Source organism: Myotis myotis, unplaced genomic scaffold (genome assembly GCF_014108235.1).
Source record: "Myotis myotis isolate mMyoMyo1 unplaced genomic scaffold, mMyoMyo1.p scaffold_m19_p_2, whole genome shotgun sequence".
NCBI lineage: Eukaryota > Metazoa > Chordata > Mammalia > Chiroptera > Vespertilionidae > Myotis > Myotis myotis.
This window is the reverse complement of record NW_023416324.1, coordinates 78,265,368-78,280,784: the sequence shown is the minus strand read 5'-3', so window position 1 is coordinate 78,280,784 and position 15,417 is coordinate 78,265,368. Positions and strand designations below refer to the sequence as shown.

Below are 15,417 nucleotides of genomic sequence, written 5' to 3'. Positions count from 1 at the left end.
TGATTTTGCACCCCCAGGAGACACTTGTTTGTCCCCAAACCAAAGTCTGGAGACATTTTTGGTTTTCACAACTGGACATTGGGGAAGTGTGCTACTGGCACCTAGTGGTCAAATGTTCTATAATACACAAGACAGTCCTCTACAATGAAGAATCATTTTGGCCCAAAATGTCAAGCCACATTAATCAAATCCTAACTAAGACCAAGTACATTACCCAACTTATAGAGCAAGTAAGTTCTGACCAGTGAAGAGTCTACAAAAAGACTATTAACAATAGAAAATCACTTCCTATTTCCCACCTACTTGACTGAAGAGACACAAAAAGGAAAGGGAAAAGTTAACCCTTTAAATGGTTCAGCACCTTTTCCCTTCCTGAAGTTTCACTTTGAAAACTAAAAATATTCAACATTTACAAAGATTTGTAAGTAAAGGAAAATGGCAGGCATTCCTAAGTGATACAAAACGTGTCCACCAATCAAACTTCAAATCCTGTTATTCTCATTAAATAATCCCCAACAAGTTGAGAAAAAAATGGTGGTCCTTAAACCCCTGGTTTTTTGTGTGAAACAGAATAAAATAGTTCAAGATAATCGTAATATACTAATATACTTTGAAGAAAATTCTCAAAAAATCTGCTCCTTTGTGTTCCTGTTCAGGATACGTACCCCTCCCCCTGTGCCTTCCCTTCCCATTTGATCTACTCTAGTCAAGGCCCAGGCTCAAATTCAGTTCCATACTAACCTCACTCTTTTCCAACTTTTACACTCTGGCATATCAACAAAACTAAAAGCTTGTTAAAGGGAAAGAAAAGGTTTACACTGAACTACATGTCTTCAGAATTTACAGCATCTAATATGGAACTGATGGTTCCTAGAATCTATTTTCTGGCTATACCTATTACATAGCAGGAATATTTAACTCTTCCCAGGAAAAGAAATGAAAAAACAAAAAAACCTAAAATGTTACCTCCTCTTCACTTTCTTTATCTTCATCCTCTGAAGACTCTTCTTTGTTTTTCTTTTCCTCTTCATCACTGCTAGATTCATCTGACAGAATCTCAGGACATTTGGTTCGCTTTGCTTTCCTTGCCATTCCAGAACTGTTCCGTTCCTTTTTGTTGCCTTTGCTAGAAGTTTTTTTAGATTTTGGCAATGGCTGCATAAAATAAAATAAACACCAATGAGGTATTTCCAAGTCAATCAACTATTTCTGAGACCTACTTCTCAACTCAATTCTTGTTTGTCTCAAGGTATTATTTCCAAGCTTCGCAGCTTTAGAGAATAATTTATCTTGAACAATGTGTCAAATTAATCTTTTTTTTTTCTGAACTACCAATACCTTTTCATTTGTATTCTAAACACCTAGGCAAGAGACTCTTCACAAATGTTTAAATACGCATTCTATGTTCTGACATGGGACTAGAAGCCCAAGTACACACCATGTTAAGTTCAAACGGTTATTTACACTTTATCAAGATAATACTTTGAATCAGACTTATAATTTACTAGTATTTCATTCCTATAAACATCAGCTGCTGTCAGAGAAGCTTCCTGTTTTAGGGGACCCTCCAATGAAAGGACTGGGAAGAATCATCCATGAATTAAATGAAATTTCACTTTATACACCCTGAATTTATGAACTGTGTAGTTTATATTCATATTGCCTCTGGGCTCTACTTTCAATAACGTCAGGATTATATTCTCACATGATTGTAAATATGTAGTAAGTACTGAACATGCTGATAAATTAAGAACCACAAAATCAGTATATTGCTCTTACTTTGATATTCAATTAAAGCACACACATTTAAAATGAAAAGATCATGTGAAGAAAAGTATTATATTAAACAACAAATTTAACTTTTAAGTGCTTTCTTAGGGGAGAATTTGCTAACTTCTAAAATTGAAAACCATAAATAACCCTGCAAAAGGATCTGAAAAGATAAACTTATTTATCTTTTAAAAATTACTTATTTCTGAAAATTATGGGTATCTTTTGTTTTTATTTTTGTCTGTTATTTTCTGCAATAAACAGAAACATTAAGAAAAATTCCATATAACCTTAAGATACATAATTGTATAAATGTTAGTGATAACTTTAGGCAGTATTTTTTTATGAAACTAGCAGACCCTCACAGCTCCCTTCTCTCCCAGTAACTGCCAGTCTTAGGGGTCACTTTCACCTGCACAGAATTTTTTAAAAAGTGGCTACTTATGTAACTTAGTGTTTTCAGGGAATCTACAATGTACAGAATAGCCTCTAACTTGATCAAAGAACCTACCCTTCAAAAAGCAGACGGGGAAGCAGCCAATCTAGGTCATTCCAGAATTTTAAGTTAGTGAACCAAATTTATTTGTCAGAGGAGTTCTCTATAAGAAAATTCCTTGAATGAATACAGATATCCTTGTTATGTGAACTCTTACCATTACCAGGAAACAAATCCATTTAGATAAATTCTCTGATTCTTTGTCTGGAGAAAAGATAACTGTCTAAACTCTCACTACTCGCTATCTGAAATCCAGAACTCAAGTATAATAGGAAAATATTACTTCCTCAACTCAGGAATCAGATGCAGGTAGTGAGATTATAATATGTACATGGAATTAGTAATATGAGGATTGGAATGGGTACTGAATAAACCTATACAGGGAAATGAAAAATTTAACTTGAATGTTAAATCATTCAAGTAACCAAGCAAGAAAATGCAACTTCCAAAAATAAGATTTTAATTAAAAAAATAGTAATAATAAATGCTTTAGAACTTTCCTATATTAGTTTTAAAATTAGTTGAATCTATTAATCAAAATCCAGTGTTGCCCTAGCCAGTTTGACTCAGTGGATAGAGTATGAGGCTCTTTGACTGAAGAGTCATGGGTTTGATTCCAGTCAAGGGCAAGTACCTTGATTGCAGGCTGGATCCTTGGCCCTAGCTGGGGCACGTTGGGAGGTAACCAATGAGATGTGTCTCTCTCTTTCTCTCTCTCAAAAACAACCAAACAAAAAAACCCAGTGTCAATGGCATCATCCCTTTTTGTAAACAAAATCTGATTAACAACTAATTACGGTAGCTATACAAAAGAACAATATTAAGATTATTATAGGAGACAAAATTAGTACTAATGAATTTATAGTGTTTTTCTTAAAAGTGTATGGTAGCATAGAAAATAGCTTAAGATACCATTAAATTGAGCAGTAATCAGAATCAAATAAGAAAAATGAATGTAAGAGTTAGTTTCCATAAGGAAGGATAAAACATAAGGAAGTGCTTCTCAAAAGTGTGGTTCGTGGACCCTGGGGTTTCCTGAGAACTTTTCAGAAGCCTACAGGTCAAAACTATTTTCATAATACCAAGACATTAATTAGCTCTTTCACGGATTATGGAAAAGCCAAGGTAAAACAGCAGTCATCTTAGTACTTAATCAAGCAGAGGCAGCAAACTGCTAGTCATATTCCTCATAACCACACACTAGCAGGAGGGAAAAGGTGTTTCATTGAAAAATGTCTCTGATGAAGCAGTAAATATTAATTGTATTTACTCTAAACTTTTTGAGTATATGTTTTTAGAATATCTGTGTAATGAAATGGGAGGTACAACAGAGTAACTCTGGCTACAAGTTGAAGTTTGCTGGTTTTCTCAAGAAATACACTTGCATATTGAATTGTGACCTAAGCTAGCTACCTTTTTTCATGGACCACCATTTTTAAAAGAATAATTTAAAAGGAGAGGCTATAAATAATTGATTTGTTACTAAAATAATAAAAATTGGTCCTCACTTTGCCAGAAGGCTTTGGATGCATTAAGAAATTCAAGATCCTCTTCACCAGTTCACTATTTACACCTGATCTCTCCAAATCAAGAACCTCACAGATGCTTTTTAACATGGCATTTCTAAATCTGAAAAAGAAAATAAAAGAAACCAAGGTGATTATGTAGGAAAGTTTATAAACATCTCCATAATATAAATGCAATAGCTAAACAAACTGGCTAGGCTACAAACATTTAAAAAGTAGCCAACGTTTCTCTAAATCTTAGAAGTACTCCTAATAATCTTTGATTAGTATACAAACACAACCAGATTAGAGTATAAAAATTGAAAACACCATTTACCAATTCTAAATATAGTAAAACAATACCTAAGTTAATTCATTAGAAAATAATGTAAAAAGTTTTCAATACTATAAAATTCATGGACTTGATCATTCTTCTGGCTGCTGATTGTGACTAAATATTACATTTCCCCCTCAGCATTCCTACTATAATGTTTCAAGGAAGGGATACATAATAAAAGAATTCCTTTTTTTAATGCCAGAATTTTATAATTTTATTAACACAAATACAATATGTATATAATGTTTATTCATTTTCTTTAAATATATTTATTGATTTTAGAGAGGAAAGGAGAAGAAGAGAGAAACATCAATGAGAGAGAATCATTGATCGGCTGCTTCCTGCACGTCCCCAACTGGGGATTGAGCCTGCAATCCAGGCATGTGCCCTTGGCCAGAATCGAACCTGGGACCCTTTAGTCCGCAGGCTAATGCTCTATCCATTGAGCCAAGCCAGCTAGGGCTGTTTATTCATTTTCTTCACTGTGCAACTTGGCATTGGAATTGGTGGCTCTGATGGCCAGCTGGGCTGCTCTTTCCACAACGGCTTTGACGTTCTTTGAGGAGATTCTGTGAGCAATTTCAGCACTATAAGATCTGTTGCACATCAGCAGCACTTCAAGCTCCTTGACATTGTGGACCAAAGTCTTCTGAAAGACACTGGGAAGCATGTGCTCTGTTTTCTTGTTGCTCCCATAACCAATATTGGGCATCAAGATCTGGCCCTTGGATCTTTTGCACATCCTATTGTCAATGCCTCTGAGTTTCCGTCAGTTACACTTAATTTTGACATATTGGTCTGACTGGTGCCGGATGAACTTCTTTTTGATAATCTTTGGTTTCCTGAGAGGTCTGGAGACAGCCAAGGATGCCAAGTAGGAGATGGCTGCCACCTCCATAGGCAATACCGAGGAAGAAGATTAGAGTTCTTAAACTACAGGGAATTTAATAAACAAAAACTCTAATATATCATCTTGTTTGCATTATGGTGAAAGACACTGTTTCTATCAAAGTGATTATCTTCAAAACAACTTAGTACCTATAAGTGGAGGAACAGAGTGGCTAACAGAACAGGAGAGAAAAGTTTTCACTATATTCCCTTTAGATCTTCTGAAATTTCAACTGTGAATGATTTGCCTGTGTATATCGTTCTTCCAAGAAATAAAGACATCTTTGCATTTTCAATAATCTTGATAGCCATTATTTATTGAAAACTAATGAAGATCCCAAGTTAATGGTTAAGTTGACAAGTCAGATCTAGGCATTTAAAGCAAAGAATTAGCAATCTACATATGGGTGGTCACATTAAATATTTAAAAATAAAATTTAAAGCACAGTGATCAGCCCAGCCAGTGTGAGTCAGTGGTTAAGCAGTGACCTATGAATCAGGAGGTTTGATTGCCGGTCAGGGCATATGCCTGGGTTGTGGACTCAGTCCCCAGTGTGAGGTGTGCAGAAGGCAGCTGAGGTCAATGATTCTCTCTAATCCTTGATGTTTCTCTCTCTCTTCTCCTCTCCCTTCCTCTCTGAAATCAATAAAAACATATTTAAAAAAAAACCACATTGATCAAAACATGATATTTATAAAAATAACTTACTTTTTCAACATTTCTTCCTTCTTTTTATATTGGGTACTTCCTTTTTCAAATGGAAAGCCACTGAACTGACCCACATTCTTCTTTAATGAGGAAACCTGAAAATGTTTCTTATTATTAATACTACTTATTACCCAGTAATGTACACAAGAATAAATTCAAGCCAGCATCTTTATTTTCACGTATGTCTCTAACCTACAATACTGGTTTATGCAAAATTTCTTATTCACAATTGAAAACGATACTTATTACTAAAATATTATTTTATATATATATAATTATTAAAGTTTATTTTTATTACTGACAGTATTTCAGATGTCCCCTATTTTCCCCCCTTTACTCCCCACCATCCAGACCCCACCCCACTCCAGGCCTTCACCACACTACTGTGTCTATGAGCTATGCATATAAGTTCTTTGGTTAAGCCATTCTCTTTCCTCCCACAACTTCCTTCCCTCTGATATCTATCAACCTGTTCCATGCATTCATGTCTCTGGACCTATTTTGTTCATCAGTTTACTTTGTTCATTAGATTTCACATGTAAGTGAGATCATGTGATATTTGTCTTTGACTGGCTTATTTAGCTTAGCATAATAATCTCCAGGTCCATAATAAAAGGCTTACAAACATAATTTTTTGAAAATGAGAATCTGAATAAATTATCTAACCCTACAATTCAAAGAATTAGAAAGAGAGCAACAAGAAAAGCCTAGCATAAGCAGAAGGAAGGAAATAATAATGATCGGAGCGAAAATAAATGACATAGAGACCAAAAAAAAAAACAATACAAAAGATCCCAAGAGCTGGTTCTTTAAAAGGATAAACAAGATTGATGAACCCCTGGCCAGGCTCACCAAGATGCAAACAGAGAGTACCCAAATAAACAAAATCAGAAATGAAAGAGGTAAAGTAACAACCGATCCCACAGAAATACAAATGATTATGAAAAAATACTATGAACAACTCTATTTCAACAAAATGGAGAATCTAGATGAAATGGACATATTCTTAGAAAACTAGAAGCTTCCAAAACTCAATCAGGAAGAATAAAAAAACCTGAATAGGCTGATAACTACCAAAAATTGAAGCAGCGATCAAAAATCTTCCTGCAAACAAAAGCCCTGGTCTGGATGACTTTACAGGGGAGCTCTACCAAGCAATCAAAGAACTAAAACCTATCTTCCTCAGACTATTCCAAAAAATTCAAGAGGAAGCCAGCATTACCCTAATCCCAAAACCAGATAAAGACACCACAAAAAAAAAGATAACTACAGGCCAATATCCTTGAGGAACATAGATGCTAAAATCTTCAACAAAATTATATCAAATCAGATTCAGCATTACATTAGAAAGATCATACACCATGACCAAGTGGGATTTATTCTGGGGATGCAAGGATGGTACAATATCCGCAAATCAATAAATGTGATACATCACATAAGCAAATTAAGAGATAAAAATCACATCATTATCAATCAATGCAGAAAAAGCATTTGACAAAATCCAACACCCTTTCTTGATAAAAACCTTCAGCAAAGTGGGGATAAAGGGATCATACCTCAACATAATAAAAGCCTTATATGACAAACCTATAGCCAACATCATACTAAATGGGCAGAAACTAAACTCATTTCCCCTGAGAATGGGAATAAGACAGGGATGCTCACTTTCACCACTCCTGTTTGATATAGTACTGGAAGTGCTACCCATAGCGATCAGATAAGAAGAAGAAATAAAAGGCATCTAAACTGGAAAAGAAGAAGTAAAACTGTCCTTATTCACAGATGACATGATACTATACATAGAAAACCCCAAAGACTCCATCAAAAAACTACTAGACCTAATAAATAAATTCGGCAATGTAGCAGGATACAAAATTAACACCCAGAAATCTATGGCCTTTTTATACAACAATAATGAACTCACAGAAAGAGAAATAACAAAAAAAAACCAATCTCATTTACCATTGCACCAAAAAAATTAAGATACGTAGGAATAAACTTAACTAAGGAGGTAAAAAACATGTACTCGGAAAACTATAGGACATTGAAAAAAGAGATAGAGGAAGACATAAACAAATGGAAGAACATACCATGTTCATGGATTGGTAGAATAAACATCATTAAAATGTCCATACTACCCAAAGTATTCTATAGATTCAATGCAAACCCCATTAAAATACCAACGGCTTATTTCAAAGATCTAGAACAAACTCTCCAAAAATTTATCTGGAATAAAAAAGACCCTGAATAGCCACAGCAATCCTGAGAAAGAAGAACAAAGTTGGAGGGATCACAATACCAGATATCAAGCTGTATTACAAAGCCACAGTTCTCAAAACTGCCTGGTATTGGCACAAGAACAGACATATAGACCAATGGAACAGAACAGAGAACCCAGAAATCGACCCAAGCCATTATGCTCAATTAATATTTGACAAAGGAGACAAGAGCATACAATGGAGTCAAGACAGTCTCTTCAATAAATGGTGCTAGAAAATTTGGTCTGATACATGCAAAAAACTGAAACTAGATTGCCGACTTACACCATACACAAAAACAAACTCAAAATGGCTAAAGGACTTAAATGTAAGATGGGAAACCATAAAAATACTACAAGACTCCATAGTCAGCAAAATAGCAAACATATGTCGTAGCAATATCTTTACAGACACAGCTCCTAGGGCAATGGAGATTAAGGAGAAAATAAACAAATGGGACTACATCAAAATAAAAAGCTTCTGCACAGCAAAAGAAACCATCAATAAAACAACAAGAAAGCCCACTGCATGGGAGAACATATTTGCCAATGTTATCTCCAATAAAGGTTTAATCTCCAAAATTTACAGAGAACTCATACTACTTTAAAAAAGGAAGATAAACGATCCAATAAAAAAAATGGGCAGAGGATCTCAATAGACACTTTTCGAAAGATGACATAAAGAAGGCCAAGGGACATATGAAAACATGCTCAAAGTCACTAATCATCTGAGAGATGCAAATCAAAACAACAAGATACCATCTCACATCTGTCAGAATGGCGATCATCAACAAATCAACAAATGACAAGTGCTGGCAAGGATGCGGAGAAAAAGGAACTCCCATACACTGCTGGTGGGAATGCAGACTGGTGCAGCCACTGTGGAAGACAGTATGGAGTTTCCTCAAAAGGTTTAAAATGGAACTCCATTTGACCCAGTAATCCCACTTCTAGGACTATATCCCAAGAAATCAGAAATACCAATCAGAAAGGATATATGCACCCCTATGTTCACAGCAGCACAATTTACAATAGCTAAGATTTGGAAACAGCCTAAGTGGCCATCAGCAGATGAGTGAATTAAAAAACAATGGTACATCTACACAATGGAGTTATAAGAAAGAAGCAACTTTTACCATTTGCAACAGCACGGATGGAACTGGAGAGCATTATGCTAAGCAAAATAAGCTAGTCAGAGAAAGATAAATATCACATGATCTCACTCATATGTGGGATATAATGATCAACCTAATTTGATGAACAAGAACAGATCCAGAGACAAATGGCGGGGGGGGGGGGGGGGGGGGGTTGTTAGAGAGCAACCAAAGGACTTATAAACATGCATATTAGCATAACACCTGGACACAGATACTGGGGCGGTGGGGGCTTGCCCTGGGTGGGAATGGCTGTGGGGGGTCAATTGGGGAAAAGGGAGACATATGTAAAACTTCAGACAATAAAAAAAATATATACATATATATATGCTTGGACAAATAACAAAAGGAATCCATACAGACCAAAAAAACAAAAATAAAAAGGGAAACTGTGGATAAGGGAGGATTACTGTATATGCTCCCTGCCTATCAGTCACTTAGTAGTTGGCTCAGATGGACGGTGGTGTTATCTCAGTGCTTGCATTCAAGTAATCCTTATTTACTAACTAGAGGCCCAGTGCATGACATTCGAGGGGGAGTTAGGGGAGAGGTCCCCTCAGCCCGGCCTGTGCCCTCTCACAGTCTGGAACCCCTTGGCAGATGTCCGCCTGCCAGTTTAGGGCCGCTCCTGCAACTGCCGGGAGTTCAACTGCTTGCTATGACGTGTGCTGACCACCAGGGGGCGGCGCCGAATGAAGGAAGGCCCCAGCCGGCAGCCAGGGGAAGGCAGGCCCCCACCTGCAGCCGGGGGAAAGGAAGGCCTCAATTGGCCCCGATCGCCGGCCAGGCCTAGGGACCCTACCCGTGCAAGAATTTCATACACTGGGCCTCTGGTATTGTTATAATTGTTCTATTTCATTATTGCTTAGGGTTAATCTCTTACTGTGTGTAATTTAGAAATTAAACTTTATCATAGGTTTATATGCATAAGCCCAATACTATCCTTGTTTTCAAGCATTACTGGGGGTCTTGGAACAAGTTGCCAACCGGTGGTCCATGGACCACTGGTGGACTGTGAAGTCCAAAAGGTTGGCGACCGCTGTCTTGGAATGTATCCCAATGCAGATAAGAGGTGACTACAGTAAAATAACTCAGTTAATGAAACACTGATTTTAACAAATCAACTGGCAAAGAATTACCAACTAATTTATCAGCTATTTGCTCAAAATGATATACAATTATACTGTTATTCTGGATGACTAAAAAAAAAAAAAATTTTCTTATACAATTTAAAAAAACCATTAAAATCATCACAATCTGACATTTCAGAATGGCATAAAAACAAGTTCATTAGAAAGAGCCCTGGATATTGCAATCCTAATTGCTAATATCCAGCTATGTATCCCGTGATAAGTCATTTAGAAAATATGTGTCTCAGTTTGTTCACTTGTATGGTATGGAAATTGAACTAGCTGACTGCTAAAAGTCCTTTCTAGGACTAAAATTTGCTTCTATTGTGAAGTATTTTAAATACATAAATATGCTACTAGGTTAAAGGTATAAAAAAGGTCTTACTGTGCCTGGTCTGTTATAAAGTAGTTTATGTAGATTTCTAAGTTCATCTGTTTTCTTCTTACTCAGAAAAAAATGTATCCTTTCAATTTCACACAGTTTCTGCCCCTTTCCTAGAAAAAAAATACCATAATAATTAAAGTTAAATACCATTGTGTTAATACACTTGCAAACTTAATGAAAATTATTTTTATAACATAATTTACATAACTTTCGCTTTAATACGGCAAACTAAATAAAATAATACCAATAATATATTACTACTTAGTAAATACTAAAAACTAAGCACTGCTAATCATTATTTTTGTATATTTAGGCATTTTCATCATAAAATGAAAGAACACAGAATAAACTTACCTTGTGCAATTGTAAATGGCTCTCTTTGTAAAGAAGAGACTTGCATTGTCAACCTCTCTACTTTTTTCTTTTCCCTCTTGCCTTCCACGATGAGACTCTTTTCTAGAAATTAATTTAATACTTCTTAAATAACAAGTTTAAATATATTAACTTTATTATATAAATATGTAGGAAATAATCACAGAAACGTAATACCATACTCTTCTCCTTAACATGATTTTCGAGAATATAACATTAACAGAGATGAAAATACTTGATCAGTTAACAGCAACACCAAATTTTTTGAGTAACATTATATTTACCTGGAAACCTCACAGGGGATCCAATATTTAAAATATCAGAAAGGAAATTTATATCCAACTACAATTATTGCTATCAAAGTCCAGTCACTGTGAAAAATTGCCAAGATCCTCAGTTAGCCTATTCTTTAATTAGACATAATTCTATTAACTGAAATTCAGTTTACTATATCTCAGAAAACAGCTAGTTTAGACAAGATTATAAGAACTTAAAAGATATACAGAAAAGCAACAATTTAGTTGACTGACAGAAAAGAAAACAAAGGACCTTAAGACAAAGCAGCCTGGGGCAACTATGGATAGAGTAAAATTCTACAAGTTTACATTTACTGCAATCAAGTGGGAGGGCATTACTTTGAAGTTTAATAAATGATGTTCATAATTATGATCATAAATCATCCCAAAATGTTAAATTCTGTTTAGTCCAGATTGCCCTTTTTTTAAAAAAAAGGCTATATAGAACATATACTTTAAAACTTAAAACACTAAGCCGGCTTTTCTAAAACCACTTACCTACTGACTGAGATAAAGTCAGATAAATAAGAGGACCCCATACTATAACGTTGAAGATCCTTCCAATCATTGGACTGAATGCTTATTTTGTGCAAAGCTGCATTAGCTACGAGGGTTGAGTAGATGATTTTGATACTATCTTTTAGAAGATCATGTTTGGGGGAGAGAGGAAGGGGGAGAAGAAATAATGAGACACAAATATCATACTCAAAAGTAGATGATGACAGAACACTTTTAATGAAGACAGAGTTCTAAGAGTTGAGGAAAGAGTAATTATCTTTGGATTAGGAATCCAATGAGGATCAAAACATTGGAACTGTCTTTGAAGGACAGTTAAGATTTGGAGATGTAAGGATTTTGCACATAGAAGCATGGAATGACTGTCAAATCTCAGAGGAAAGTTGCGGGGGGGGGGGGGGGAGCGCTAGAAGGGACCAATGGGGGGAAAAGGGGACATATGTAATACTTTCAACAATAAAGATTTTAAAAAATAAAAAGGATTTGCACAGAAAGAATTAGGAAAAGGGATTCCAGCAGGTAAATTCTGGCGATGGTATACAGAAAAGCACTCAAAAAGCAACCCCTGTTATCACCCCACTTCCTTTCTTTGAGTGACTTAAACCATTAGGTTTGAGTTACTTGCCATGTATAAGCTAATAATTTTCCTGGTCTATCTCAAGTCCAGAGTTTTTCCCCAGCTTCAACAGGGCTGCCACTGGACAGCTCTACTTCATGTCCTATAGGCACCTAACTGAATGTATCCAAAACAGGTCATAATCATCTCCAAACTCAATCACCTTCATGAATTCTATTTTTCAGAAAATGGTAACATTATCCATCCAGCTGCCAAAGACAGAAATCTAGGAGTCATCTTTTACTAGGCATCCTCCCAAGCCCTGCCAAGAAAACTATTGCTAAAAGTCAATTAATCCCTTATTTGGTACAGACTTCATTGCCTTTCTTTTTTTATGCCTCAGTAGTATACTTAAATTTTCAGGGCTAAGTAGGATAAAAATGTCTGAAATTTTAGTTGTTCCATTAACACCCAAAATGAGGAATAATAAATCAGAACTACTTGGGAATATATATTTTAAAAATTTCATGTTGAAATTCATGATCTCTGTGGCACCCAAACCCTGTCTTTAAAAGAGACTAAAAACAAGCCCTAGCTGGTTTGGCTCAGAGCATTGGCCTGCGGACTGAAGGGTTCCGGGTTTGATTCTGGCCAAGGGTCCATGCCCGGGTGGCGGGCTCCATCTCCAGTTGGGGGCGTGCAGGAGGCAGCCTATCAATGATTCTCTTTCATCACTGATGTTTCAAATCTCTCTCTCCCCCTTTCCCTTCCTCTCTGAAATCAATAATATATACACTAAAAACAACAAAACTGGAGAAAAAAGTGCTGAGGAAAAATCTTGGACCAGTAGATATTACAGCCAATTCGGTTATGGTACTATGGGTAGTTAACAAAATAACATTTTTTTTTCTAAGCATTTTTGCACTTAAATGCGGACATGGCTCCCTTCGTAGAGCACTGACCCCTTTAAACAAACAAAAGGCACACCATTCTGTGTAATCTCAACCCGGACTGTATTTATAAAATGCTGAGCGCGGACTGACTGGTCTTGGCTTAACAGAAATGAGCAGTTTAGCCTGCTTTTTCAACACTTCACCTGCCTGTCTTCCGCAGGTGGCCGCGCGGTAGCCGCCCCCTAAACCGGGACCGGGCTAACCCCGTCTGCGAACGCCGAGATCTCCAACTCGGATCCCTCGCGGCCGGGCATTTCCCGGGCGCGCTTCCAAGAGGCGCTCCTCTTCTGCTCGGGATGCGCGGCTGCAGCGCCTCCCTCAGCTCCCTAAGTTCTCCGGGATCGCGCCTCCCGTCGCAGGGTTAACGGTGTTCTCCCGCAACACGAAACGCAGACAGCAGACTGCACCGGGCCCCTAGTCTACTTTCGTTCCCAGCTCACTGCTTTCGCCCGGGGCCACTTTCTCCGCCACCAGCGCTGCCCGCGAAGGGCCTCCCCGAGGCCTCCGCGGAAACTCAGCCAACAAGTTCACGATGTCCAGGACGAACCTTCAGCTCAGCGTGCCGCCTCCTGAAAGACTCGACAATAACCTCCAAAGGCAAAAGGTTAACACCAGACATCATCTTATTAACGTCCAAGGCCGAGCGCTTTCAAAGCGGATCTGAAACCTGCCAACTTCCCGTCAGAGGACAGACGCGCGACGGAAGCCCTCGGATGCTGGAGTCGGCGGCGCTCACAGCACTGACCATATGTCTTTCAAACACCGGGATTCGCCAAGCGAGTTCCCTGACGCTGCTCCACACAAAACCGGAGGCATTTCGCACTCTTGCCGAACACTCCAGCCGAGTGACTGCCTCCACGCGCGAAGAGCAAGAAACCCGCTTCCTGGAAAACCCACCGCTCACCTTTCTCTTCCTCCTCGTCCTCGTCCTCCTCCTCGTCTTCGTCCTCCTCCTCCTCTTCCTCACTTTCCTCTTTCGGGCCGGGGATTTCGGGCTCCTTCTCCGACGCGGGCGGGTCGGGGGTTCCCTCTCCCTCCGCCGCGGGGCCCGAGGAGGACATGCTGTCGGCCTGCAGGCGGGAGGACGCCGGCGTCTCGGTCTCCTCGCCCGCGGCGGGAAGACCGGGCGGCCCCAACCCCCTTACCCTCACCGCCCGGGGAGCGGGGGCCGCGGGACGCCCGCCCTCCCAGTTGCCCCCTCCGGGCGCCGGGACCGCGGTGCTCCCTCCCCCGGGACGTCCCTCCCACTCCGCCCGCGGGCCGGGAACCCCCGAGGCGGGAACCGCGGGGCTAGCCGCTCCTCCCCCGCCCCAGGCCGCTGTCCGAGAGGCCGCGGCGGACGGGCGGGCCCCACGGCGCCCTCTCGCCCCCCCCGCCCCGGTGCAGCCCTCACCGCGGGTCGCGGCCGCCGCGGGCCGGGCGCGCGTGGGCACAAGGGCGCTCTGGGAGGCGGTGGCGGGCGCGGAGGAGAGGACGCGCGGGACGCTGTCTGGCGTGACGCTCGCGCCGCGCTCCCCGCTCCCCAGAATCAACAAGATTTTCAAAATGGCGGTTCGGGCAAGAAAGCGGGAATGCGGCGGCCAATCAGGCCGCGGGCCGGGGCTGGCGCGCGCGCACGGGGGGCGGGGCCGGCGGCGCCTCCGCGGGAAACCCGGTGGCGGGCAGAGCGGGGCCGCGAGGGGTCGTCGGGCCGCGCGGGGAGGCGCGCGCTCTGGTCTCGCGCGGGGCTGCGTGCGGCCGGCAGGAGGCGGCCGGCCGGCGCTGGGCAGAGGGGCGCTAGGGGACTGCATGGGTTTCGTTTCCAGGCATGTTGTGGGGGGACAGGGGGAGGGGGCGCGGGAAGGAGGCGTGGCCACGGGCCGGGGAGGGGGAAGGAGGCGTGGCCACGGGCCGGGGAGGGGGAAGGAGGCGTGGCCGCGGGCCGCGGGCGCGAGAGAAGTTTGCAAACCGCGGCGTTGCTGTCTACAGTATTCCCGGGAATGGAGGGGAATCGCGAAACGAGCGCTCCCGGTGAGGTCTCAGCGTTCTTGCTGGGAACGGCTCCCGATTCCGCTATGTCTCCGGGGACCCCGCCGCCTGCGAGGTGCGCGGTA

At 40.3% G+C, this 15,417-nt stretch overlaps 1 protein-coding gene and 1 pseudogene across 5 annotated transcripts in view; both read right to left on the bottom strand.

Moving 5' to 3' along the window:
• The window catches only part of DEK (DEK proto-oncogene), a 29,138-nt gene extending 14,262 nt beyond the window's left edge, over positions 1-14,876 (bottom strand). For 3 of the 5 annotated variants that reach the window (XM_036349020.1, XM_036349019.1, XM_036349021.1), the window contains exons 1-7: positions 14,718-14,876; positions 14,229-14,394; positions 10,986-11,087; positions 10,632-10,741; positions 5,706-5,800; positions 3,775-3,895; positions 967-1,155 (exon numbers count right to left, since the gene is read on the bottom strand). In XM_036349020.1, coding sequence (XP_036204913.1) covers positions 967-1,155; positions 3,775-3,895; positions 5,706-5,800; positions 10,632-10,741; positions 10,986-11,087; positions 14,229-14,385 — 774 coding nt within the window. In that variant the 5' untranslated portion in view covers positions 14,386-14,394; positions 14,718-14,876. Of the gene's footprint in view, positions 1-966; positions 1,156-3,774; positions 3,896-5,705; positions 5,801-10,631; positions 10,742-10,985; positions 11,088-11,797; positions 11,883-13,871; positions 13,895-14,228; positions 14,395-14,717 lie in introns of those variants that run through there. The other 2 variants (XM_036349023.1, XM_036349022.1) reach the window with 2 other exon arrangements.
• LOC118675951 lies at positions 4,471-10,679 on the bottom strand (annotated as a pseudogene).
• Positions 14,877-15,417: the final 541 nt, after the last annotated feature.